General features: G+C 35.8%; 1 protein-coding gene across 1 annotated transcript; it reads right to left on the reverse strand.

Moving 5' to 3' along the window:
• Window positions 1–24,930, reverse strand: LOC150076959 (cell adhesion molecule DSCAM-like; the record flags this gene model as incomplete). The annotated part of the gene is made up of 25 exons (XM_090385743.1): window positions 1–631; window positions 724–949; window positions 1,500–1,667; window positions 2,187–2,375; window positions 2,541–2,639; window positions 2,933–3,176; window positions 3,286–3,356; window positions 3,746–3,925; window positions 5,869–6,000; window positions 6,175–6,323; window positions 6,578–6,719; window positions 6,996–7,166; window positions 7,645–7,764; window positions 7,880–8,164; window positions 8,725–8,836; window positions 10,734–11,110; window positions 11,240–11,477; window positions 12,163–12,233; window positions 16,200–16,376; window positions 16,527–16,658; window positions 16,929–17,077; window positions 17,209–17,356; window positions 21,847–22,017; window positions 23,828–23,947; window positions 24,795–24,930. Coding segments are annotated over 25 exons (4,041 nt in total), but the record flags the coding sequence as incomplete, so codon positions are not given.
• Window positions 24,931–25,397: the final 467 nt, after the last annotated feature.

Genomic DNA, 25,397 nt, shown 5'->3' on the forward strand with positions numbered 1-25,397 from the left:
TCGTGCAAAAAAGCAAGTGATACATCGAGAGGTCACATCCCTCAATTAAAAAATATTTCAGAATTGTTGCCTCTTTTTATATTATTTTTCATCTCAGATATTGACTGCATGCATGCATATTTTAATAAACCGTACGTTGAACAGTATTCGTTAAAATTTAAAGAAAAATTTCGGACGTTTCTTTAGAGACAATACGTATTTATCATTTAGCACGTGATGCCACAGCCAGAAGGTGCATAGAGGTCATTGCAGAGTTTGGTCGTGCAGGTGAAGAACGTTAATACGCTAGTGACTCTTTGTACAGATTTGATAGCTGTGATTTTACGAATGTTTACAAAAGTTGAAATCCCTCATCAACACTATTTGTAACTCTACACGGAAATTTGTTGGTTAGTACTTCATCCATGCTATTTATAGAAAATGAGGACTCGATGATCTTCCTATAAAGGAAGGGACGAAATCTTTTATCAAACAGAACAACGAATTACAAATAAGGAATGATGTACAAAATTTCTTCTCCTGTCCCTTTTTTTTATATGGATCTTTTTTACACTCACAAATAGTTTCTATATCATGGGTCAAACGCTACTAGGACTTCTACTGGGCTTGTTGGGCTTGGGCTGCTACAGCTCTGAAATAAAAAGAAAGATTCGAAATAAGAAAATGTAACTTGGATGCTAACTATTTTAAATGATTTATATTTATTAGCTGTTTAGACTTTACCTGGCTTTCACATTTATAAACGTCTTCATTTCTTCTACAACGCTATCATACTTTGGTTCCTCTTCTTCTGCAACGGTCCCATAGTTTTGTAAAGTAGAATACGTTGACTGAGGAGGTGGGGGTGGCTGAGGCGGTCTTGGAAGCGACCTATTCTGAGGGGCGGGCACAATTTCTGATATTTCAGAAGGGGCTGGAGTATACGTAAAGCCACGTGCTTCCACTCCTTCTGTGAAAAATCAGTTAGTTCATCATTTTAAGAGAAATCGTCCATACCATGAAGCAAATGAATCTTAAAAGTTTGATTTAATAAAGAAATAATTAATAAAACTAATGAAAGAAAGAAAATATTTACAATAACAAAGGTTTTATGACTACAGTAAAACCCTATATTTCTGTTTTTCTGGGGATCAGCGAAAAAAATTGTAATTTTTTTTTTGAATCGTCGAAAAAATGTAACCTTTTCAAGGTTGATTTTGTTTCTTTTTAAAAGAAGCAAAATCAAAACATTTTTGGGATAAGTGGCCCAAAAATGTTCAAAAATTTATTCTAAACAACATATAACCTTTATATAAAATTTTAACTCTTAAAAAACATTTACGTTTGCATTTATATAATTTTTATAAGTTATCCTAATTATTCTAGAAATTCTAAATTATTTAGAGGTTGATATTTAAAATGCACTTCCTGAGCAAAAAATAAAATTCTTTTTGCTGAAAAAAGCGAATTTAAAAAATAATTGTCTTATTTTTTCTGTACTTAATTAATACGTCACATACCTGTCTCCAGAGGAGGTAAAAAGGACAACTTCCTGAAGCAACAACAGGCAGCTAGAGGGACAACAATGACTATTGTTAATGAAACTACTACAGGAATAATAAAGGACAACTTCTTGTAAAAGGGAGCCCCTTCGTCGTCTTCGGTTGATAAAGAAAAGGGTCCTTGATCTGTTAATAAAAAATGCTTTGGTCATCACTTCATAAATGTCTCAGTAAGAAACATGGCAGAATTTAAATTGAACAAATTTCATGAGAAAAAAGAAATTGAAGTACTTTCTCAGAATGAAAATTCTGAAAATTCGAATATATATTCGTTTAAAATTACTTTTAAAAATCGTAAATTCATATTTTTTATCTTTTATTTCATGGCCAGAGAAATAGGTTTAATTAAGCCTTGAAATTTATGAGATATAGGTAATATTGGATTGGACTCAAGGATTAATACAACCTCCTTTCTTAGACCATGAATGAATAGAGCGAAAGACGAAGTCACTGTGATACCATAGCATTCCGGTTTTACCATAGAGGATGAATAATAATGCTCCCCCCATTTAACAGGTGATATACAATAATAAATGCATTAAAATAAAAGTAATTTATGATTATATTTGAACATTGACCATTTCTTTTCATGTTCCTCCACCGGGTTGATTTAAATTTTGTAAATAATAATTTTCATTCACTCACAAGGCTTTTCGGTTCTAAAGCTAAATACATCAGTAGACCCGCTGTCCCCAAACTGATTTCGAGCCGTGACGTAGAATTCGTACAGAGATCCTGGAGATAGCCCTCCAATCGAGTAGGTATGAGATGGAGATAAATCCAAGGGGACTTGTTGCCACTGGGTGTTCTTTTCTCTTAGGTGAAGAACGTATTCTGGATTATGAATGACAAAAACATCTAATTATTAGTAAAATTAGAAGTGGAAATATTAAAAAAAGTATACATCATTCAATAAACTATTTTTAGTCGTTTTTTGCAGTCTCTTTAACACCACAAAATTTATATTTAAAAAAAATCAGTGCATTTCGGAAATTTTACCCTTAGGTGGCGCTTGTTTTTTCTTTTCTGTTTTTATCTTGGCAACTACTGATGAGTGGCGCCTGGATACGATATCCACTTTAGGAACAGCTGGAGGATCTGTTAATCATAATTATTGTTTACAATTATTATTTTTAATTCAAATATATCAAACAATAACCGGACAATATTACCAATAAATCCTGTACTTTATATATTTTTATAAATATAACTTTTTATAAATTAAATATATATATTATTTTTAAATAAACATTTAATTTCGTTCATTTGTAAGATATTTTAATTTTGCAATTAAAATGAAATCCATAAAAATCCCACTATCAATTATAAAATATGAAAAAATAATTCTAAAGACAAAATTATTGCTGAACATATTTCTATTGTTTTCTTACCGCCATAAGACGTTTTCACAGTTGCTGAATCTGATGAGGGACCCATTCCTACTCTGTTAAAAGCTCTAACTTCTATTATATAACTTGTGGATGGTTGTAGGCCGGATATCATGTAAGATAATTCCGTTTTTGTGGTACTGCAATACAATGTTCTAAAAGTTAGCTGCTTACTAGTCAAACCAGCTGATTTGTATCCAATGAAGAAACCAGTTAATTCGCCATTCCAATACTCCTTGGGTGGAACCTGTCAAGAAGAATGTTAATCATTAATAATCATATTTTATAATTGTAATAAATTACATAATAAATATACTGTACACCTAGTGTTATTTATTATATATATATATATATACCTTCCATCGAACTTTTACAAAGGTAGCTCCTCTTTCTTCCAGCTTCAACCCAATTGGGGCCACACCAGGTTCTGTCATAAAAAAAAAAAAACAACAATAACAACAACAAATAAGAAAAAGAAATTCCGGTTATGACATTGAAAAAGACAAAAAGGAATTTGCCATCTAGTAAAATATTTTGATAACAACACTGATTTTGATTTTACTATACTTACTACAGATTCTTGCTGGTAATTTTTAAAATAGAGTGTAGAACGGTTTATCTCTCTCTGTGAATATTTAATAATTCATACCAAAATATTCGGCTGCATTGATTGAGATATCGGGACTCCATTTATTGGTAAATCGTTATTTACCATTATTATAATTTAAATAAAACGTAACTAAAATCTAAATCGTTACTAAAATTTACAGATTTCTAAGGTTAAAATAAAAGAAGATTAAATATATAAACTCACACCTTCCTCGTGAGTTGTAAAAATCACTGAAGAGGATGGTTCGCTGTTTCCCACTTCGTTTATAGCAGTCACTTGGCATTCATATGCCGTGTATGGTTTTAAATCCGTGATATAGACAGAATTTTCAGCACCTTGAGCTTTCTTTTCGTAAATATCGGCAAATTCTTGACCAGTTTTATCAGCTGAAAATATAATTAATGAGATTATATTATAGTCTAATACAGGTATACCTACTATGAACCAGAAAAATATATGAGCAATCGACGTTTTCATTTAGTTCCATCAATACAGGTTATAAATAATTATTTTTCATAATATATTGTGTCATTTCGCATGACCACTTGGGATTACTGACTGAGTAAATTATATGGGATAATTTTCATGAAATGGGACGTTTCTTCTGTAACAGCATCACAAGTTCGTACCACGAGAAAAATATAGCAAGTGGGAGGATACGTAAGGATCTTGTTTGTGTGCAATTTAGTGCAACAATGGGCAAGATGAAAGATTTAAATTATTTTGAAAGTGTGATATTAGTCGGCACCAGATGCACCAGTATAGTAACTCGCAAATCACAAACCTGCTGGGGTTTTCACGTACGATTGTGTATTGGGATTATCGACATTGGCCCAATAATAAAATAACTCATCTGTAAGTTGTTTCTGTCCTGTATCCATAAACAACTCACAGATGCAACAGGCCAACAGAGGCTGACAAGACGTGCAGGGCAACAGAAAGACTACAGTCAGTCAAATAACAACCCATTACAATAGTAGTAACCAAAGAGTCATTTCAGAATGCATAATTCATCGTACTTAGCTCACAGATGTCGTACTCAGCCGATGGCCAACCGTGGTCCCGCTCCCGTTAACAAGAAACAGGAAGGTGCAGTTACAGAGCGCTCAAGAACACCAATACTGGACCGTAGAGGGTTGGAAAAACATTGGCTGGCATGATGAATACCGTTTCCTGCTATTTCGCGTGATAGGATGACCAAAATATGAAGAAGAGAATCTTCTGACACCTGGCAGAAGGTGTAATGGTCTGGGGACTGTTTTCGTGGCGTACAATTGGATTAGTTATACCAGTAGAGCAACATTTGGATGCCACAGGTTATCTAGAAATTTTCTGATGAAGCAAATCACTTTATGGCTTAAGTTATCCATCTGTGAATGAGTCCTTCCAAATAAATAATTTAAGGCCTGAATTGTAAAGAACTGGTTCCAGAACATAACAGTGAATTGAGCCTACTATGATTCCAAGTGGCACAGATCTCAATTTAATTGGGCACTTCTAGGATAGGATAGTATAGAATAGGACGGGATTATTTGGAATAGAGATCTGCACCCATCCAATTTGCAATAACTGGGAATATGGAACAGCATCCCAGATTTCAACACCTCGTTGAATCCATGCCACGATGAATCTAGGCTGTTATGAGGGCTAAAGGGGACCTACTCGTTATTGGGCTTGTGTATATAATAAAGTGGCCACTCAGGGTATATTACTCGTATAAATAGAACATAAAGTTTATAATTATAAATAGATACAAATTAAAATCAATACAGTGGAACAAAAATAATTAAAATTGTCATTAATTGATAAAAATGAAACTGTTTTAGCGTACAGTTAACAAAAACAGGAAAAAAAATCAGAACGCATAAATTTACAAATATATGTTAATGTACTTGTAACGTTACTTCACTTTACTTATTAAAGCCATGTAGTGATAAGGTTATGTTGCAATAAATATATAATAGGTACTCGTGGTAGCACAGTTGGTATAATCACCGTCTTCCCTACACCACGTGCAAAAGACCCAAGTTCGAATTCCATCAATGACGTGAGGAATAAGAATATAACATGCAGTATATGAGAATTATCGATTGAAATAAATAAATATATATATATTCGGGGAGAGAACTATTTCAAACTTCCAGAATTTGAATCTGGGAGTAACAAAAAATAAATTCTATTTGACTGATATAATATATAAACGGTTTATATTAACATATAACAGACCATACAGGTAATCGAGTCTGTCATTGTCTATAAAAATAATATAATTGTTGGACATCCCACAGATACACACGCAAATAGAATGAGTATTTTGATTTTCACAAACCTGTCTTAACCTTGTAAGTGATCAAATATGACTCAATAACACTGTTGCCAGTGTGGGGCTGTTTCCAAGTCAACCTCGCACTCCGACTCCATATATCCACTGCTGAAAATTCTAGGGGGGATCCTGGAGCTTCTGTAAGAAGCGGAAAAATGAAATTTTCTTCTCCTTATTAATAGCGTGGTTGAAAATATTCCAAAAACTACCGAAAGTTCAAAGAAAAATAATTAATTACTGGAAAGATGCCAATTTGAAATATTTGCTATTCTTCTAGTAAATCTTTCACAAGATTATTGTAAGAAGCTCTACCTGTAACTCTCAACATTATCGCTGCTGAGCTACTTCCAAATGCGTTCGAACCCGTGCAAGTGTAGAGGGCGTTGTCATCTCTTTCTGCTTTTTCAATAGTTATACTGGAAACTATTTTGCCTTCGTACTGAGATTGGACAACTTTCACGCTATAAGAAAGAAAAAAGGAATTTAATTTTAAAGAAATGCACAGTTAAATCTGTTAGATAATAGATTTTTCAGATTTATGATTCTTTTCTTGGATAAATGATTTCTGTCAAGTCGAATAAGCTTGGTTATCCCAAAGATTGAATTTTTCGCAGGCAAAGTGAATATTTTTCTGATGATTGGTATACGCAATCAAATACTAAAATTAAAACTATATTTTATAAAAATAATATAATTATAGATTATGTTATATCACCTGGGATTTGAGAGAAGCTGTTCTGAACCCTTCTTCCACGTGACAGTTAATGGTCCATCCCCTGTAACGTTACAGCGAATTACAGCATTTTTGCCTCTCTTGACGGTTTTCAGTGTAGTGGACATTTTTGCTAATGGTGGAACTGTTTAAAAATACACAGTATTGAGTAATAGTTTAATTTTAAATTATCTTCAAATTCTAAAGTCTGAAAACTTAATCTTCGATGATGTTCAGTGTCAAGGTATTGAGCCTAATGTTAACTTAGCACTAGAAAGCATGTCCTTTTCGATGGAGGAATTATTATGATAATTACTACAATTACAACAACTGTGCCCATGTTTATGAGTAGCTGGAACTTATTCGTTTTAAATGAGTCAGCAATTTTTGAAATAAACGAACACTGGATTGCTATACTTACTCTGTACTTCCAACCTCACACTTTTTGTTAATGTTTTACCAACGCCGTTTGTCACTTCACAAGAATAGAAGCCTTCGTGCTCCTTCTGGACGTTTCCTGTACTTAGAGATCCATCATCCTGAGTCCTCCAGCTGGTCCCCGATATTGCTTCCATTTGCCTTGATGCTAAGCCTAAAAATATAAAATATTTATCAAATTGCCTGAAGATCATTATGCTGAAAATTCGTTTTTAATAATGGGTTATTAGTTAAGTAACCAGTAATTAAAAGTGAACACTCACTTTTAATTGCTGATTTGTACACTCATTCTCTGTTATCGCGAAGATGACAACAGAGCTCATTGATCTGCATTAAAATTTAATATTTAGTATATCAAAATAGATACAGTGTTGTGCTGGCACTAAGGGCAAGAAATAATTTAAGACTCTTAACTGTCGGATTGGATTGAACTACTGAGACAACTGTGTTTAATTCAGGTTATGATTCATAATTCGAGTTAAATTTTTCTGCATTTTTCTGCATAAGTAACATTTCTAATAGAGAGACAATTTCAGGATATCCTTGATTGATTAATTATAACCTCTTACCGTTGAAAGTAGCAATAGTCATTTATCTAATTATGATTTTAGCATGTCTATATATTAACCTACCCTTTGATCTCCTCCAGGAACTCAGGGGTTTGGGTGTTCCTGCTGCTTCACACTGAAGTGTTACTTTTGCTCCAGACAGCACAGCTAAGTCATAAGGCTGCCGAATCCAGGATGGTGGAACTAAAAAAAAACGCCATATTATCTAATTTTGTAGAGTAAGAGGTACAGTAGTACCCCTAAGAATTAATACTTATTTTTAATAATAATAAATACAACTCAGCTGAAAGTTAATTACCTAGCACTTTCAAAACTGTCGATGATGCATCTGTGCCAACAATATTAGAAACAGTGCAGGTATAATTCCCATCATGCTCTTCTCTGACAGCTGTGATGATCAAGGTAGAGGAAGAATCATCCAGTCGACGGACAGATACGTCTGATGACTCTACTAGCGGTTGTCCATTTTTTGACCAATGGAATGTCAGAGGAACGTCTCCTCTGGTGGCCCCACAGATTTGATGATATCGCTGACCACGCTCCAAGTTTGATTCTCGAATCATGGGAGATATTTTGGGGGCAACTGGAAAAAAAGGCATGTTTAAAATAAATCAGCTGCATTTTAATTAGTTATTAATCAACTCATAATGATACTAAACATGTTGAAAACTTAAATTAGCATCAAAGTACCAGAATGTAAGTTCTGATGTCTAATGCATAAAGATTTGAGACATACATATATTATATGATCTTCGATTTCACTTATTTGTTCTCCTTATGTTTCGGAGAACACTTCAGACATTCAAAACCATCCAAACATACGAACGCCCAATACTTTGACAAGAATATCTAAAAAAATATTTTAATAATAAAATAGCAATGCAGTTGCGATTATTCTCATGATGAACATAGTTTGTCTTTATGCGTACCGGGTTATGTATTTCATTTCGATATCTGAAAAATAATCTTGCCTTTCAGTATAGATAGTAAAAAGTAACCGAATTTTCAGTCCTCAGATAATCCAATAAAATTATATACGACTCATTAATTTAATTACATCACACAAACATATTAAGACACATCAATGGCGATTTTAGATATGGCGTCCTGCAGAGTACCATGCTAGACAACAAAACTACTTACCCTGAGCCAGACTGTTAAAGCAGAACTTCAACAGGAACGTAATAATAACCTGTGAAACCTGAAATGACCATAATAGAGGCAACCGCATTTTTAAAATGGGAAATGGGATATTTTACATGCTTCACTGGCAAAGCGCTTCGCTGTAGTGTCTGAGAGCCGGGCAGAGAAGCCACCATCCACACGCTCTATAAACGAATACACTGCTCTCTATTGAACGCAGCCATTTTCAGTGATCGGTTGAGGAGGGAATTACAACCACAGAGAAAGAAGTCACGCATTCCACCCCTGGTTCCAACACAGTACACACGATTGCAAATACAGTCCAACTTACTACTGTATCTATTCATTCGCATTTTCTGACAGTTCCAAGGCTGTTACTATTTTTACAAAACAGAACAGTCGTTTCTCCACTAATGAATGACGCCATCGTTTCCAGAGAGGACGATAGGTGGCGCTAATACGTGAACTCTATTTTCTCCGATATAGAAAAAATTAGATATAATTATTGGAAAATTATCACGTATTTGGTTTCATTTTGTAATCTATTATTTAAGTATTTTATGACGATTATTTGGATTATTAAGAACAAAATAGTTAATTATCAATTTAGTTTCATAATTTAGGCTAAGGATCCATGCATTAAACGTAAATCATTTAATAATAAATTATAGATAATAAATTACAGAATTGTAGAAAGTATAACAAATTATTGATAATACGAATAAATTCAATAAACGGATAATAAATAAATAAATAGCTTTATTTTTTTCGGTGATGTCATACGTTTGAAAGTAGTACAATACCTATGCAACCCATAGTACAGGACTTTGTTCTATTGTGAGCACTAATTTAAAACCTGTGGCCGAGAAAATATGTAAGTGGACATAATAGTGGTGGAAAAAAACAATAAACAATAAATAAAACAATAAAATATTCAAAATGGGAAGATTATAACCGACTGTTCAACGCTTTGCTGAACTCAAGGTGGAATTAGTTATGTTGTTTAGGGTTTGAGTCAAGACAACTTAGGCAATGATGTGTCTATAAACCGTACTGGAAATTGTGTGAATTCTAAGAACGGTTTTTCTGATTTTCGGGATAAAAAACCATAAACTCGAGAATCACTCAACTATGGCGTAAAAAAATTCTCATAAAAGTCCTGTCCATATATGCAAAAACAGGTCTGATTCGGATCGCATCTTAGGTGAGGGTTTCACGGGATTTTTTCCAAAAAAAGTCGACAATTTTATAGATATAATTGCCGTTTCTTTGGAGCAAAAAACAACGAAAGAAGAAAGAAATAAACAAATCATAAAAAGGCCGCGATTTGTTTGTGAAGGCTGCTGCAAGTCCTTTGTGGGCCGAAAACCGTCCCAATGTTGCTCGCACCATGATTATTGCTTCAGACAATATGGCTTTATAAACAACTTACAGGTGATGAAAAAATTCATTTTTTCCCTTCTGCATAAACTGTATTATATCGTGCAGGCTGATAAAAACGTTAATTATATATTTTAAAAGAAATACTATTTAAACTCAGAATGAACTAGCTAGAATATTCGAAACTGCTCACCTTTTCAAGAAGAGAAAATAGCACACCTCAAAGAGTATCCTTCCATACAGCAAAAGTCTTCATAAGCTTCTTTGGCTGCCTCTGGGTTGGCGTAACTTTAATTTCTGTCTATCCAAATAAATTTCTTTAAGTTTCTTCGGAAGATAAAATAAAACGTGCCTTTATCTGCAGAACAAAGCATTAAAAGTTAAAAATGGAAAATATAAGTTATCCACTGACCCAAGAAAGATTTTTAATACAGCGGAAATTATTGCCTAAAAGTCCATCTTCCAATAAATATTAATATAAATTAATATCATAGTAACTTCGTCTTCCATCTAAAAATAAATAGCTGGTATAACTTCGAATAACTATCTTAATTTATAATAATCGTCTTAATATAATGATTTTGACATCCAAAATGGAGAACTGTGTTAAAATATGGGTCAGGACTTACACTGTTTCTCTGTTCGAATGCTGAGCATGTCTGTTGTTCCACTGTCGCCAAATTGATTACGCGCGGTAACGTAGATCTGGTAGTGACTGGAGGGGAGCAGTCCCCCGATAGAGTACTTGTGGGTTGGAGAAATAGACAGAGGAACCTCCTGCCACTGACCATTTTCTTTGCGTAGATGGAATATGTATTCTGTGATGAGGGAAAAAGAGAGTTATAACTTCGAAAACCTACAAATAAAGTGAAAGCAACAAGATAATTAAGACATTGAATACAACAACCTGAAGGAAGAGATTTCTTTTTCTTCTCGGCTTGAATCTTCACTTCAATTGCTGATCGACGAGTTGACATTATTTCCACCTTGGGTACTGCAGGAGGATCTGAAATTAGTATGAAACTTCAGTTGACTGTATTGTAAATAGATATAGGGGACCTATATCTGGTAATTATTTCTGTGCTAATTTAGTTGAGTAGATACATTAAAAAGAATTTAACGTATTTGCGTTTACCTCCATAGAGTGTCTTTACCGTGATCTTCTCTGAAGGAGGGCCCATACCCACCCTATTGAAAGCCCTGATTTCAATGGTGTAACTAGTGGATGGATGGAGTCCCAGCAAAATATATTGATGTTCAGCATCGACTTTGTCCACGTTTAGAGTTCTGTACGATAACTGAATGCCAAGAGATCTTTTATAGCCAATGTAGAATCCTCTTAATTCTCCGTTCCATGAATCTTTTGGTGGCGTCTAAAGAAAAATGGATTGAAGTAACTAAATCCACCGCTGAATTTAATTAAGTTAATACACGACTTTATTACAAAACTCAAGTACGAGAACTATCAAACATTATTGTACAGATAGAGCACATGATAGTAGAGTTTTAGGAGCATCAGCGACTAAGGCCATATTGTTCTCTGTATATTGGTTCTAAATTGCGTGTGTTCTGAGATGGATTTTCTGTTTTCTGGATGAAAAACCTGGTTCCGGGAGAAAAGAACCAGGCTACCCTCGCCTGAGACCGACTAACTCAGCCATGTTGTGACTGAGTTGCCACTGTGCTACCCACGAGGGCTAAGAGCACGAGACCATGCCCTATTTGTACAATAATAAAGTTTAATTCTAATATATTTATACATTATGCAATAATAATTATTCATTACATTTTTTAAATAAAATAATTATAATTATTCATTACATTTTTTAAATAAAATAATTATAATTATTCATTACGTTTTTTTTTTAATAAATTTCTTCTGTATTGAAAATTGAATTGCAATTTCAGTTCATTTAATTTTTCATAAGTTTCAATAAATTTATGATATAATTTTTGCAAAACGGTCTCTCATATCGTCTCCTCTAAAGATAATCTGAGGTTATATCAATTAACATCAAATTACATTCGTTACAAGACTACTCAGAACTAGATTCTTACCTTCCATGATAGCTTTATAAAAGTAGCACCTTTTTCTTCCACTTTGATATTTCGGGGAGGAACTCCTGGCTCTGCAAAATACAAATTCTAAATGTATATGTCTCCAAATGTAATAAAGTTAGTTGTAAACCGATGAAAAATGAAGACCAGTGTTAAAAATAACTGCCAGAGTGGAAACAAAATAAAAATATACACCTCTAAGTGGACACAATGACCCTTTGCAGAACTGCTCAAACAAAAACGTAACTATTAACCTCCTCAGCACAGAACTGGATTCAAATCAAGTTATACTTCAGTTGGGTTGGTTGTTTAGGTGGAGACTCATAGTCTTTGTTGAGCAGAGGTATGGCGTATTTGTAAACTGCGTGTTCTATGGTCGGTTCATCAGATTTTCAGGATGGAACTAACAGTCGGCCATGGTTTCTTTCATATAATCTTTTACGTGAGAAGTTGCATACTCTAAAAGGTGGGCAGTTTCTTAGAGTTTCTGAAAGCCTGTTAGTCTTAACTAGTGAATATTTTCCTTGATGATTTTCCAGAGAAGCTTTTCACGTATTGTTAGACCTAAGCTCTGAGGCAGCCAGACCACAGAGCCTCAAAGAATTCCTTGTCTACTTAATTCCTGGATCAAATATTCCTAAACTGCAAGGAGATAATCCATCAGGGTTCTCATCTTGCTGATGGACAGAACACTTATGTATTCCAGTACTGCATGCGTATTTTCAGGATAGCGAATTTCACGACCAGTCTCTGCCTTACCATAAACTCAACCACGTTGAAATCCTAGTTCATACAAAGGTACTTCTTTTGGTATGCGCAATTCTAGATTAATCCTACATTAATCTAGCATTAGTACAAATCAAAAAATGTCAGATTAAGAGCCTCTAATTTTTATTACAATTTATTGTCCCAAAAATATTTTCTTCAATGTCACGCCATAAATTGCGAAGTTTTCGTATTGAATACTACTCACCTACGAAAATTTTAAGTTTTGGCAGTCAAATTAAGAAGGAATAAGCAAGTAATTGATAATTAAATGAATAACTTAAAAAGACCACGAAGTTATAATTAACAAAGTAAAATTTGGTAATTTCAATTAGAATTAATTTAAAATTTAATTGAAAGATACAGTAAAATTATTAGTGCTAATTCATCATCATATATTTCGCTTCTTCGAGGAATGGGATTTTAAACTTTTATTATTGTAGGTTTTTAAGCGTATCAGCAACTTGGGCCATATTGCGCTGCACATAATATGTCTGTAGATTACGTGTGTGTGTGTGTGTTTTGTGGTCAATTTGCTGTTTTCCGGAAAAAAAATCAGAGTTTCTGGGAGAAAAAAACCATGCTACCCTCGCCTGAGTCCAACTAACTCAGCCACACTGTGAAAAAAGCCCATAAAAGTTCCTCGTAATTGATGGGATTCAGTCCTTTTTCAGTCAGTGAGGGGATAAGGGTGATTATATCCACTGTGTTACCCTCGAGGGCACATATACAGTATGTTACTATGCAATAGTGTTATGCGTCTATTGATTATTCATCCGGCTGCTCAATCTAATTCACAAAATATCCATCTGTCTCGAAGAGAGCAAACCAGAATTAATTTGTGCGCGGCATCTTGGATTCAAGTTCATATTATTACCCTTTGGTGCTATTTGTTTCTTGCATGAAAAAACTATATCCTATCTGAATGAGTAATTAAGATATTGTTCAGTTTCGCCACTGGTCACTCGCTTTAAGAGGTTCGAGTCCCGTTGTAGACACTGGAAGAATTTATAAAAGCTTCGTCAATCTACGCTGTAGTTATCCCATCTGAGACGAACAAGTGAGTAGGGTTTTTCTCGTGAGTCATTCCGGGTTTTTCAGCCTACACATGAATAGTGGCAACAATAAATATAGGAATGTGTGTTCACTCCGATCTTGGCTGTCCACTGTAACTAGTCTGCACGGTAGCACAGTGGTATCGTCACCATCCTCCTCACACCTGGTGGAAAAGGCCCTAGTTTGAATTCCGTCGAGGACGCGAGGAACTTTTATGGGCTTTTTTTCACTCTGTGGCTGAGTTAGTCGGTCTCAGGTGTAGATAGCAAGGATTTCCCCCCTAGAAACTGGGGTTTTTCCTACAGCAAAAGTTGTATAGCAGTTGGGAGATAAGTCCAGCAGTGCCTACAACCAATTGTACTGTACGCATCATCAATCTGATCTTCTGTTTTGCCGTCGTATGTAAACAGATTCCTGGCAGTCGAGTGTATATAATATCTTTATTGCAATCAGCGAAAATAAGTAAATTTTACATGGATGCCTGATGCAATGCCCATAACAGCAAAAATGCTAGGGGTTTAACATAGAAAGGAACTAAAACTCTAAAAACAAAAAATAAGTTGTAAACGCGTGAAAACAGTTTTTTTTTCACAATATCAACAAACCGATCAAGAAAAAACAGTGACAGTCACTCGGTTAAAGACTAGAGCTGCTTCCTGATGATACGTCTTCTGTAGGCTTTGTCCTCAATGAATTTCTTGTAGTCAGCATCCATATCGTGGACGTTTTGGAGCGTCTCCATTGGCAGGAATCTGTCGCCCTTCCTGAGCCTCCACGCCACGGACTGTAAAGAAGGGGGCCCTTAAGGGTTTCGGGGGGGATGCCAAAAACTTGGTGTATTGATTTCATTCGCTATCATTTTAATGGTGACGAGGAAGCGGAGGGTGAAGGTCCGTTCTGAGACTTTTCTGTAGTTTAGAAGTTTGGCCATTTCTGAAGTATGTGTGAGGGGTGGAAGTTTGTGCTTGAAGAGCACCCACCGAAGAAGCCAGTACTCATCAGATGAGATGGTTTTTAGTGTGGTTTTTGCTGCCTATGCCCAGATTTCAGATCCGTAGGTAATGACTGGCTGAAGAAACCGGTAAATATATTGAAGGGCGAACCGAGACTCTGTGACATGAAGGAGGTGTTGTTTGGCAAGCCACCTGGATCGGCAGACCTTGTTATGAATATCTGCGACATGGTGTTTAAAGCTGAGCTGAGGATCAAAGATGATCCCGAGATCTCTGTGCTTGGTTACTGGAAGGGTGGAGGTTTCATGGATTTTCAGGTTTAGTTGAGTTGGGTGTGATTTGAGTGAGAACACCATTTGTGCAGATTTATTTGAATTAATCTGGAGAGAGAACTGTGCTAAGTATGTAACAAGAGATTTTAGGCTGTTGTTAATGGTGTCAGGTTGGTCGGTCCCATGGATCCGATAGAGGAGCTTCAAATCATCTGCGCAGCTGAGAAAATCCGTTTCCTGGCACAGGAATGGGTGGATAGCAGCAGTAAAGAGGAGCTCAGAAAGAACTCCGCCCTGGAGAACTCCTACACTGACTTTCCTAGTGGAGGATTTTTTATTCGCCGTCAGGTGGAGAACCCTGGTTGTAAGAAGCGACTTTAAGAATTCAAGGATATTTCCTTTAATCTGGTATCCCTCCTCACATAGCTGAAGGAGGAGCTGGACGTTAATGCAGTCGAAGACAGACTGGATATCTAGATACACAAATGCCACCTCCTCCCTGTCTTGTAAAGCCTCCAGAATGGTGTTAGTGGTTGCCAGCAGGTTGGTGAGGGTGGACCTGCGTTTCAGTGCATAATGGATAAATTGTGAATTACACGGGAAAACCTGGTTGGTTAAGATGGGAAGAAGGCACTTATCCATAACTTTGAGGATGCATGACGCTTTCATAATTGGCCTGAACTGTGATACTGAGGTAGCTCTATGTGTTTTTGGAATTGCCCGAACTATATATTGGTTCCATGCTGTTGGGAAACTTCCAGTTGTGAGAATTCCATTTAGGATTACTAGAAGCGCATCTATGATGAAAACACTGAAAACGATGAAAGTACTGGATAATGTGTTGTATGAATAGGGTCAAGGGCAAGCTGTGAAAAACAGGTGAAAGAAAACATTTGCTACAATAACAAACGGATTTATAAAACCGAATACTATGTTATGAAGAAATATTCTACATTTTATCAGTACAGTCTAAGAAATTATGAACTCACACCTTCCTCATTAGTGGTTACTACAATCGAAGAAGAAGATGCTCCACGTCCAACCTCATTCTCCGCCAATACATGGAACTCATAAGTGGTGTGGGGGCGAAGGTCAGATATGAGAAGGGAATTCTGTGTACCCGTAATTTTCACTTCACGAGGCTTATAACTCGTCGATAACTTATCACCTATAAATGGGGGAAAAAACAACAAAATAATTTATTGTCTCGGCTAACATTTTACTTCACAACTGTTTAACAGCTAAATAGGGTATGCAATGATTCAGTTAATGGTTGAATAATTTCCCAAGTCCCTTTTAAATAAAATGGTAATCTTACTTGATTTTATATAGTAAGTAACGAGATAGGCAGATATGGGACTGTTTCCATTGTAAGGATGGCTCCACGTGAGTCTAATACTACTACTCCACACATCAGTTACTGTAAAATCTTGAGGGGAATTTGGACGTTCTAAAAAGAAAAAATTCCAAATTACTCTGATCTAATTTTTCTATTCCACTGAGGCAAAAAATTCTGAAATACATGGAACGTTAAACCATTTTAATTGGCTCACGTATTTATGAAAACAATAGTAATATTTTACGCCCTTGAAAAGTAATTAAAATACCAATAAGTTTAAATTAAATAACAATAAGAACTACAGTTAATTATACATATGAAATGGTAGAAATTATTATCTCTATTAATAAATACTTCGCGGTTATATTTTTGCATCCTTACCTATAACACTAAGTCTAATCATGGTGGTACCGATACCGAAAGAATTCTTTCCAATACACGTATAAAGGGCGCTGTCGTTCCCATCTGTTTTCTCAATAATCATGGATGATGTGACCCCTTCATCCATGAGCAAGCTGATGATTTTAAGGCTGAAAGGAAAGCAGTCCAAGTTTAAAAGCAGAAAGGCTACCTAATAGTCATTTATTATTAATATTTTGGTTAACGTATTTTACTAATCTTTAATGCCTCAAAACAAAAGGAAGTTTGACTGATTGCTCACCGTCCATCGGCTGATGTCTTCAGCTGCTGCTTCCCTCTTTCCCATATCAATTCCAATGGACTGTCCCCAGTGACATTGCACACAATTTCTGTTCTTTCTCCTTTCTTCACTCTTTTCACAGGGGTGGATAGTTTGGCTACAGGTGGAACTATAGAATTACAAATAAACGTGACAGAGGATAGACCATGGAGTGTTGAATAACTGCAAATACATGCATCATGCATTTTATGTGTTTATAACATTGAATTTATAGTATTTATATTTTTAAAAAATGATGATAACAAAGAGCCAAATATAAGATCCACTGTGTATCTAATTATTTAATTTAAAAGATAAGATTCCACATTTAAATCACCAAGAAGCGTTATTCCTAGTATCTGTTTTTGCAGCCAGCAAGTCATAATTCATAGATAATGCAATAGTCTTAATTATTACAGTAGAATAAACCTGCCTTTGCAACGGGTTGCCCTGGCTTTAAACTACTGAATTTTCAAACAGATCGCCTCTCCAGAAGGTTAACTGGCCATTTCTTTAAGAGATTAAACTGCTATGACAGCCTATTTCAGGACTATCCTCAGATAGCTGGTGGTCTATAGTAATAACAGGTAGACAAAACAGTTTTTAAGCAGTTTATCTTAAAGTAGTTTATTTTAAAGCAGATGTGAGCATACGAAATCAGTTTTCAAAGTTGTAATACCAGGGAAACTCATTACAAACGTAAGTTTGTTCTACTGTGAGAATAAGACTATTGCATTATCCATGAAGTTTAAATCCTGCTCGCTGCAGAAAATGATGAAAAGACAACGTAGTGTCATTATAAATGTTTACAGATCTAAATAAGTTCAGCTGTTTGCGCACAATATTCTGTGAAACAAACTCCTCTAAAACTGCTAAACCATTAAGTATATCTCTCTAAATTCAGGAGAATTTTAAAATCCGACAGCTCTGAATTAATTCATAACTGTCAAATGAAACATTTTTGTATATTTATGCAGAGTAATGTTTCAAACGTAAATGAAACCTTAGCATTAGCATTAGTAGAGGCACATGATGCAAGAAAGCAAGCTTATATAGCATCATCCAAAAAAAAACTACCCTTCCCATTTCACTGATCCATTCATTCCAAATGTTTGTCTAGTTCTGCCTTGAATTTATTTAAGCTATCAACTTTCACAACGATAGATGGAAGAGTGTTCCAGCACTGAACCACCCGATTGCTAAAGGTAAACTTCCTCACATTTATTCTGCAACTGTCTTTCCTTAATTTGAATCTATGCTCCCTCAAGTTCTTACTCTGATCAAGCGGGAGAATCCCATTAGCATCGAGCCTGCTAAAACCATTCAAGGCCTTATACACATCAATCAGATCGCCTCGCAGGTGCCTAGTCTCCAGACACTGTAATTTGCAAAACTTAAGCCTTTCTTCATAAGATCATCCCTTTGTTCCCTTCACCAGTCTTGTTGCCCTTCTCTGTACTCGTTCTAGCAACACTATATCCTTCCTAAAATGAGGCTTCCAAACCTGTACGCAGTACTCAATGTGTGGCCTGACCATTGCCCTAGACAAAGGGACAATCACCTCCTTATCCCTGCTAGAAAAATTCCTGTATATCATTGACAAGACACCATGACCTACTCTGGCAATCTGTCTGAACTACTCAGAAAACTTCATATCTGACTGCACAGTTAGCTCCAGGTCTCTTTCATTCTCCACTACCCTGAGTTGGTACACCATACAGTTGGTACATTTCTCTGGGGTTACTACTACCCATATGCAGTACTTTGTATTTGTCAATGTTAAACTTCAGTTGCCACTTCTTAGCCCATCTGCCCAAATTATCTAGATCCTGTTGCAGTAGCACCCTGCCATTACTGTCACTAACAACCCTGCCAACCTTTGTATCATCTGCAAACTTCGACACTAAGCCTGATATACCTTCATCAATATCACTGATAAATATACAAAACAACAGTGGACCCAACACCGAACCCTGTGGGACTCCACTAATAACATTAGTCCAAGAAGAGCAGCACCCATTGATTACCACCCTCTGTCTTCTCCCACTTAACCATCCTTTTATCCATTGTAGCAACTTACCCTTAATACCATTCTGCTCCAATTTGTACAGTAGCCTTCCATGCGCAACAGTATCAAAAGCTTTCCTGAAATCCAAGTATATGATATCAAAATTATTTTTGGCATTCAGTTCTTTTGTGACCACATCATAATATCCAATCAAATTTGTCAGGCAAGACTTTCCCTTGACAAACTCATGTTATGTCTGAATTATTACTGCAGACTTGTCTAGATGATCCTGCAAAGCATCTTTAACCAGTGATTACATTATTTTACCCGGAACAGAAGTCAAACTAACAGGTCTGTAATTATCGTGTCACTCTTTGTGAATTGGGGCTACATTTGCATACCTCCAGTCCGTGGGGACCGCCGCTGAGTCCAAGAATGCTCTCATCCTTTGCCAACTGCTTTAATATAATTGGATAGATACCATCCACCCGTGGTGGCTTTCTTATGTTTAACTTCAGCAATTTCTCCTCCACTTTGCTCTCAGTTATTACAAATTCATTTAACTCCCTGTTACAGTTTGATAAACACTCGCAAGGCTCCTTGAATAACTCCTCACATGTGAACGTATATGCAAAATACTTATTTAGTTTGGCAGCTATCTGAGAATGATTATCTACAGTTAAACCATTGATATAAAGTGGACCAATCTGATTCATCCCCTTCCTTTTAGAGTTTATATAAGTAAAGATATCTTTGCTGTTTTTCTTTCCATCCTCATTGGTTCTTATCATATGTAACTACTGTCTTTAAGAAGGGCAATAAAACGATCCTTCAAATTACAGAGGCATTGGTGTGATGGCCTCCATGAGTAGGTTATTGAGTAAAATTATAACTATGAGGTTAGAGAAGAGTGTTGCTTCCTATGTGTCAGAACAGGCAGGCTGGCTTTACTGTTGGAAAGTCCTGTATTGATAATATTTTCTTCTTAAGGCTGATCATATAAAAAGGAATCGCCGAAGGGCAGGAAACACATTTGGTTTTTGTGGACCTTGAAAAGGCTTAAGATTCAGTTTCCATTAGCAGACTCTGGAGACGGATGCGGATTATGAATGTGCGCGAGTCGATCATCAATTTGATTAAGAGAATGCATAGAAGTTTTAGAGCAGTTATTAAATGTGGGGGACTTTGTATCGTCTGAGACAAGGATGTGGGATGTCACCGATCCTATTTAAGATCTATCTTGATGCAGTACAAGCATGTTGGAACGCTTCGTGCAGCGCTGTGAGAATTCAGATTGGGAACAGTGTCATTCATTCACTATTATTCGCCGAAGACAAAGTGATGATTACATAGAATCGGGATGACACTGACTTCACGATGAGGAAATTGGTTGATGTTTACAGCATGAGAGGTCTTAAAGTTAATTTTACAAAGACAAATTATTTGATTATTTGGTAGTTGGTGAAGAAGGCAGAGACTTAGACCTTTTAGTCGGCAAAGTTAAAGTAGTAGATCACTTCTTTGGGTTCTATTCAAAGAGGGGAAAGTGTGAGAAAGATGAGTAATCGTATTACCCAGGCCCCGCACTGTTATTAGGCAACTGAATGGTGTATTGTGGAGTCGAGACATTCGACAGAAAACCAAGATGATAATCAAAATGACAGTAAAGAGTGTTTTGACGTATAGTGGGGAAGAATGGACATTGAATACGAAGCAGAAGAGTCGTAAGAGCTGTGCAGATGGATGGTTTACGACGGGGTCTGCGTGTATCTCTCCTTTAAAGAGTTCGGAATGAAACCATCATGGAGAGATTGAATGTGGGAGAAAATGTGAAATGTGGTGGATCGCTTGGAGTGGCGATCTTTGCAATGGTATGGGCGCATCCAACGGATATCCCATAAGAGAATGGCTTAAGAGAGTGATTAATTAGTCGCCACCTGGAAGACGTAAGGGGGGGGCAGCCTCGACTTATATGGAGAGGGGAAGTTGTGGAGGCGATGCGAGCCAGAGGAATGCTCGAAGGTTCCTGGGTTGACCGTTCACAATGGAGAAGGGGATTATAAGGCAACCGCTAAGCAGCGGAGATACCTTAAAGAGTAAAAAGTAAGTTAAAAAATCAATTCGCTGAAATATTTTTCGGGTAGAAACGCTGTTTGCAAGTACCATATTGTTAAAGCGAGGCTATGTTGTGCTAAGGTAACCTGCACTGCACGAAAGTTGATTTAAATGAGACATTTTATTCATATCTTTGTAATTTCATATACTACCTTTATATACTCGTAATAATATTATTATTATTAAGAAGGAACAATTATTTCTGTCCCGTTTACATGTCACTGTAGCCGAGTGGTCAAGCACGAGGATACAGTAGTAAACGCATTTGACTTGATGATGGTTATAGTCTACGTGACTCTCAAATACGGTAATGTTTTTGTATTCTGTCTACCTTATATGGTCGTCCCGAATTACGAAAGTAAACACAATGGAGAAGGGATCTATTATTACATATCTATTAATTTTATAGCAGTCATCGAATTCAATGTGCAAAATCTCATAATCAGCACATCAACCCCCACCATTTTATGATAGACTGCCAGTAATAATGGTCTTACCTTGAACTTCCACACGAATAGTTTTCTTTAAACCATCTCCAACACCGTTGGTCACTTCACACGAATAAAAGCCTTCGTCTTCTTTCTTGATTTCGGAGATGGTGAGAGAGCCATCATCTTGGGTCCTCCATCGGCTTCCGGACACGGGTTCCATCTGTTGTACAGTCAGTCCTAGGAGAGCATCCAGTAGTTAATCGTGATATCTGGTTCTGTATGCACACTAATTTTTGCTTATTAGATTACTATAATTTAATTAACTGACTAATTGCACATACAGTATATCTGCGTACAACAGTTATTGGAGTTATCTTTTAAGAATTTACTATGGGATTTCTATTAACTTATTTGTCTACAATAAAGACCCGTTTGGAAAACAATCTCTTATGATAACTTGGGAAAATTATTCGTAGCATACCTGGCATATAAATATCCAAGAAACTCGTACATGCAAATATAATTTATATGCTTTTGTTATTGTTATTTTTGGTTCTCTTAAGGGTTTCCAAATGTATCGGGGTTTCCCGTTCCTCTTCAGCAAGAAACTGAGGGGAGTTTCCAGTACATAAAGTTTAATGTTATGGAATAAGGAGCTTCTTGAATTCTAATGGTTGAAATGAAATATGCAAGGGAAAAGTACTGTTGAATCATGGGAAACATTCAAGGCATTCATTATCGAAGCTACAAGTAGATTTATTCCATTTAGGAAGTGCTGCACAGAGAAGATGGATAAAAAGGAATTGAGAGAGCTTGGTAGGACAGCAGATTGCAGTTTAAGACAGTTATATCTTGACGAGGGATTCAAATTCGTACAATAAATATAAATAAATTTGTAATAAAACCACAAATTTAGGTAGGCGAAATTTGGGTATGAAAAATCACAAGGTAACAGAGCCAAGAATGGGGTCAAGGTGTTTTATTCGAATGAAAATACGAACAGGAAAAGAGTAAACCAGATAATATTTTGCAATGAAAACGGCATAATTAGAGATAATTAATCAGCTGAACGAACAGTTGGCACTGATCATCACAAAAAAAAGAAGAAAAACAGGCCTCCTCGCCCGAGATCGAGTAACATGGCCACGGTGTGAAAAACGCCTATAAAATTCTTGATGTAGTTGGTGGATCTCGAGTCCAGCCATTTCCACATGATGTGAAGGACGGTCATCACAACCACTCTGCTACGTATGAAAGCATCATCAATAATAAGTAATATGTCCTTTTTGGGCTAGAGAATATGGTTCAAGGTTAAGTGATGGTACTTTTACCAAGAAGGGCATAACAGAAAAACTACTGAGCTTGAAAATGGGTAGGGCCTCAGGTAGTACCGATGATACGTGTCGGTAATACTCATAGAGACGGTTTACAGTGAAGTCATCGTCGGACTGAGGATTAAACCCATAGAAGTTGAAAAGTGCGAACGATTTGCCAATTGCAAGTGATAAAGCGGATATGGATGATTACAGACCAGCCAGTTTCACGTCAGTTGCATGCGTTTAAGTTAACCGTGGTTCGAGTTCTGTGACTGCTAAATACGATAATAATTTTTTTCTTGTAAAAATTATCAGCTGTAAACTTCTCTGACGTCATAATTGTGCCATGTTGGAGTATAAACAGAATATTTCTCTTTAATTAACATAGGTGGCTCCAGAGGTGTTGGAGTCACTCTCGTTTCTGATTTTCTTGAATGATATCGACAAGAGAATAAAGGTTTAGCTGTTAAAATCTGTAGCTCATATAAAAGCCGGAAGAGTGGTTATCAATTCAGTCAGGATAAGCTCCTTCAGAATAATTTGGACAGAACTTCGAGGATGGTCTGAGAAATGGCAATTACATTTTAAGACTGCCGAATATAAGGTTCTACATTTGGAAAATAACAACCAAAGAGTAACTCGGAAACAACTTGAGAATATTAAGTGAAATAACTTACGAGATTTATCAATGAAGTGTACTACATTTCTGTTAAAAATAGTTTTTTTTTTACCTTTTGTTCTTCTCCAATTGAAGATTGGCTGCGGATTTCCTACAGCCTCGCAACTGAGAACAACTTTTCTTCCAGAAAGTACAGCAATGTCGTAGGGTTGGCGGACCCATGTAGGAGGCACTGAAATAGTTTAATGAAACATCACGTCAATTACAGGTGAGAATTAAAAGCATCTCAATGGAAAAGCAACTTTCTTCCTAAATATTAATGTGCAAATCAAATTAATGGATACCTATATAGAGTATCCAGGCAGAATCTGCTAAACTTCTTGGGGTTGATTTCTTGAGCGATTTTAAGCAAAAAAGTTCTTATTAACGCATATTCGATTCTGAATGGTTGAAGAGCCATGGCTGTTTCAATTTTTAAAAATAGTTTTCAAGGATAAAAAATAATAAAAATAAAATAAGCAAAGATGTACCTAGTATAAATAAAGACTTTGCTAGGCATATGCATATTCTTATTTATTATTTTATTATTTTTTTACCATTGAAAACTCCATAACCATTTTTTAAAATTCAGACAACCGATTTCCAATATATAGAAAGGGCCATTGTCAGTTTATTCAGAAATTATTTCTACAATTTAAATCTTTAAGTGAATTTCGTATCCGTATTACTTCATTAATAGTAATATTATATTAACATGATGTTACTTCTGACATTTAAATGAGATGTTGAAACTGTTTTCGATAATTTACTTCTCGGTTCTGAGTCACAAAGCCTGAATGTAACACCGAGGTACCTCGAGCCTGGCTGTTTATTACAGTGAAATTATAAAAAAATAACAGACAGGTTTAACTGCAATACTCCAATAAAAACTGGATAATTGAGGTTGGACATCCAACTTGCAATGACTCTCTCTCGATCAACAAAATGTCTAGATTTACAAACAGGATAAAGGAAACTGGATGAACTCCTTCATATGCAAAGAAGTGAACTATTTATGTAAGAAACTGGCAGAATCTTACCCAAAACTTTTAGTTTCGTAGTATATGTGTCTGTTCCGACCATGTTAGACACTATGCACGTGTAGTTTCCAGCATGTTCTTCTCTCACTGATCCTATGATGAAAGATGAAGAAAAGTCATCCAGTCTACGAACTGAGGCATCCGAAGTTTCCACAAGAGGCTGCCCGTTTTTCACCCAGTGGAAAGTAGTTGGAAGGTCCCCTTCACTGATGGTGCAAATCACCTGGTAACGTTGACTCCGCTGAAGGCTGACCTCTGGAAGCATTGGGACTAGTTTAGGCGGCACTAATAAAACATAATATACCAGCAATAATTTTAATACAGTTTAGAATATACAAATATCTGCAACTGATAATTTATTTTTAAAATAGAAGTTTGGTCAATTTTTGTAAATTACTGATTACAATACAGACCATAAAAGTACCTTAAAAGGAGAGAGGGAATATGTTTTGACTATCAGTATAGAGAAACTAACTTCTAATAGTTATCTTCTTGAGTTACCATAAAAGCATTTATCCCAATAGTTATAATCTATTAATACAGAATTAGTATTATGTTATCAATACAAGGTATGACAAAAAATAACCGAATTACCTTCAACAT

This window comes from Mastigoproctus giganteus, chromosome 12 (assembly GCF_048544385.1).
Source record: "Mastigoproctus giganteus isolate SK-2022 chromosome 12, ASM4854438v1, whole genome shotgun sequence".
NCBI classification, from domain to species: domain Eukaryota; kingdom Metazoa; phylum Arthropoda; class Arachnida; order Uropygi; family Thelyphonidae; genus Mastigoproctus; species Mastigoproctus giganteus.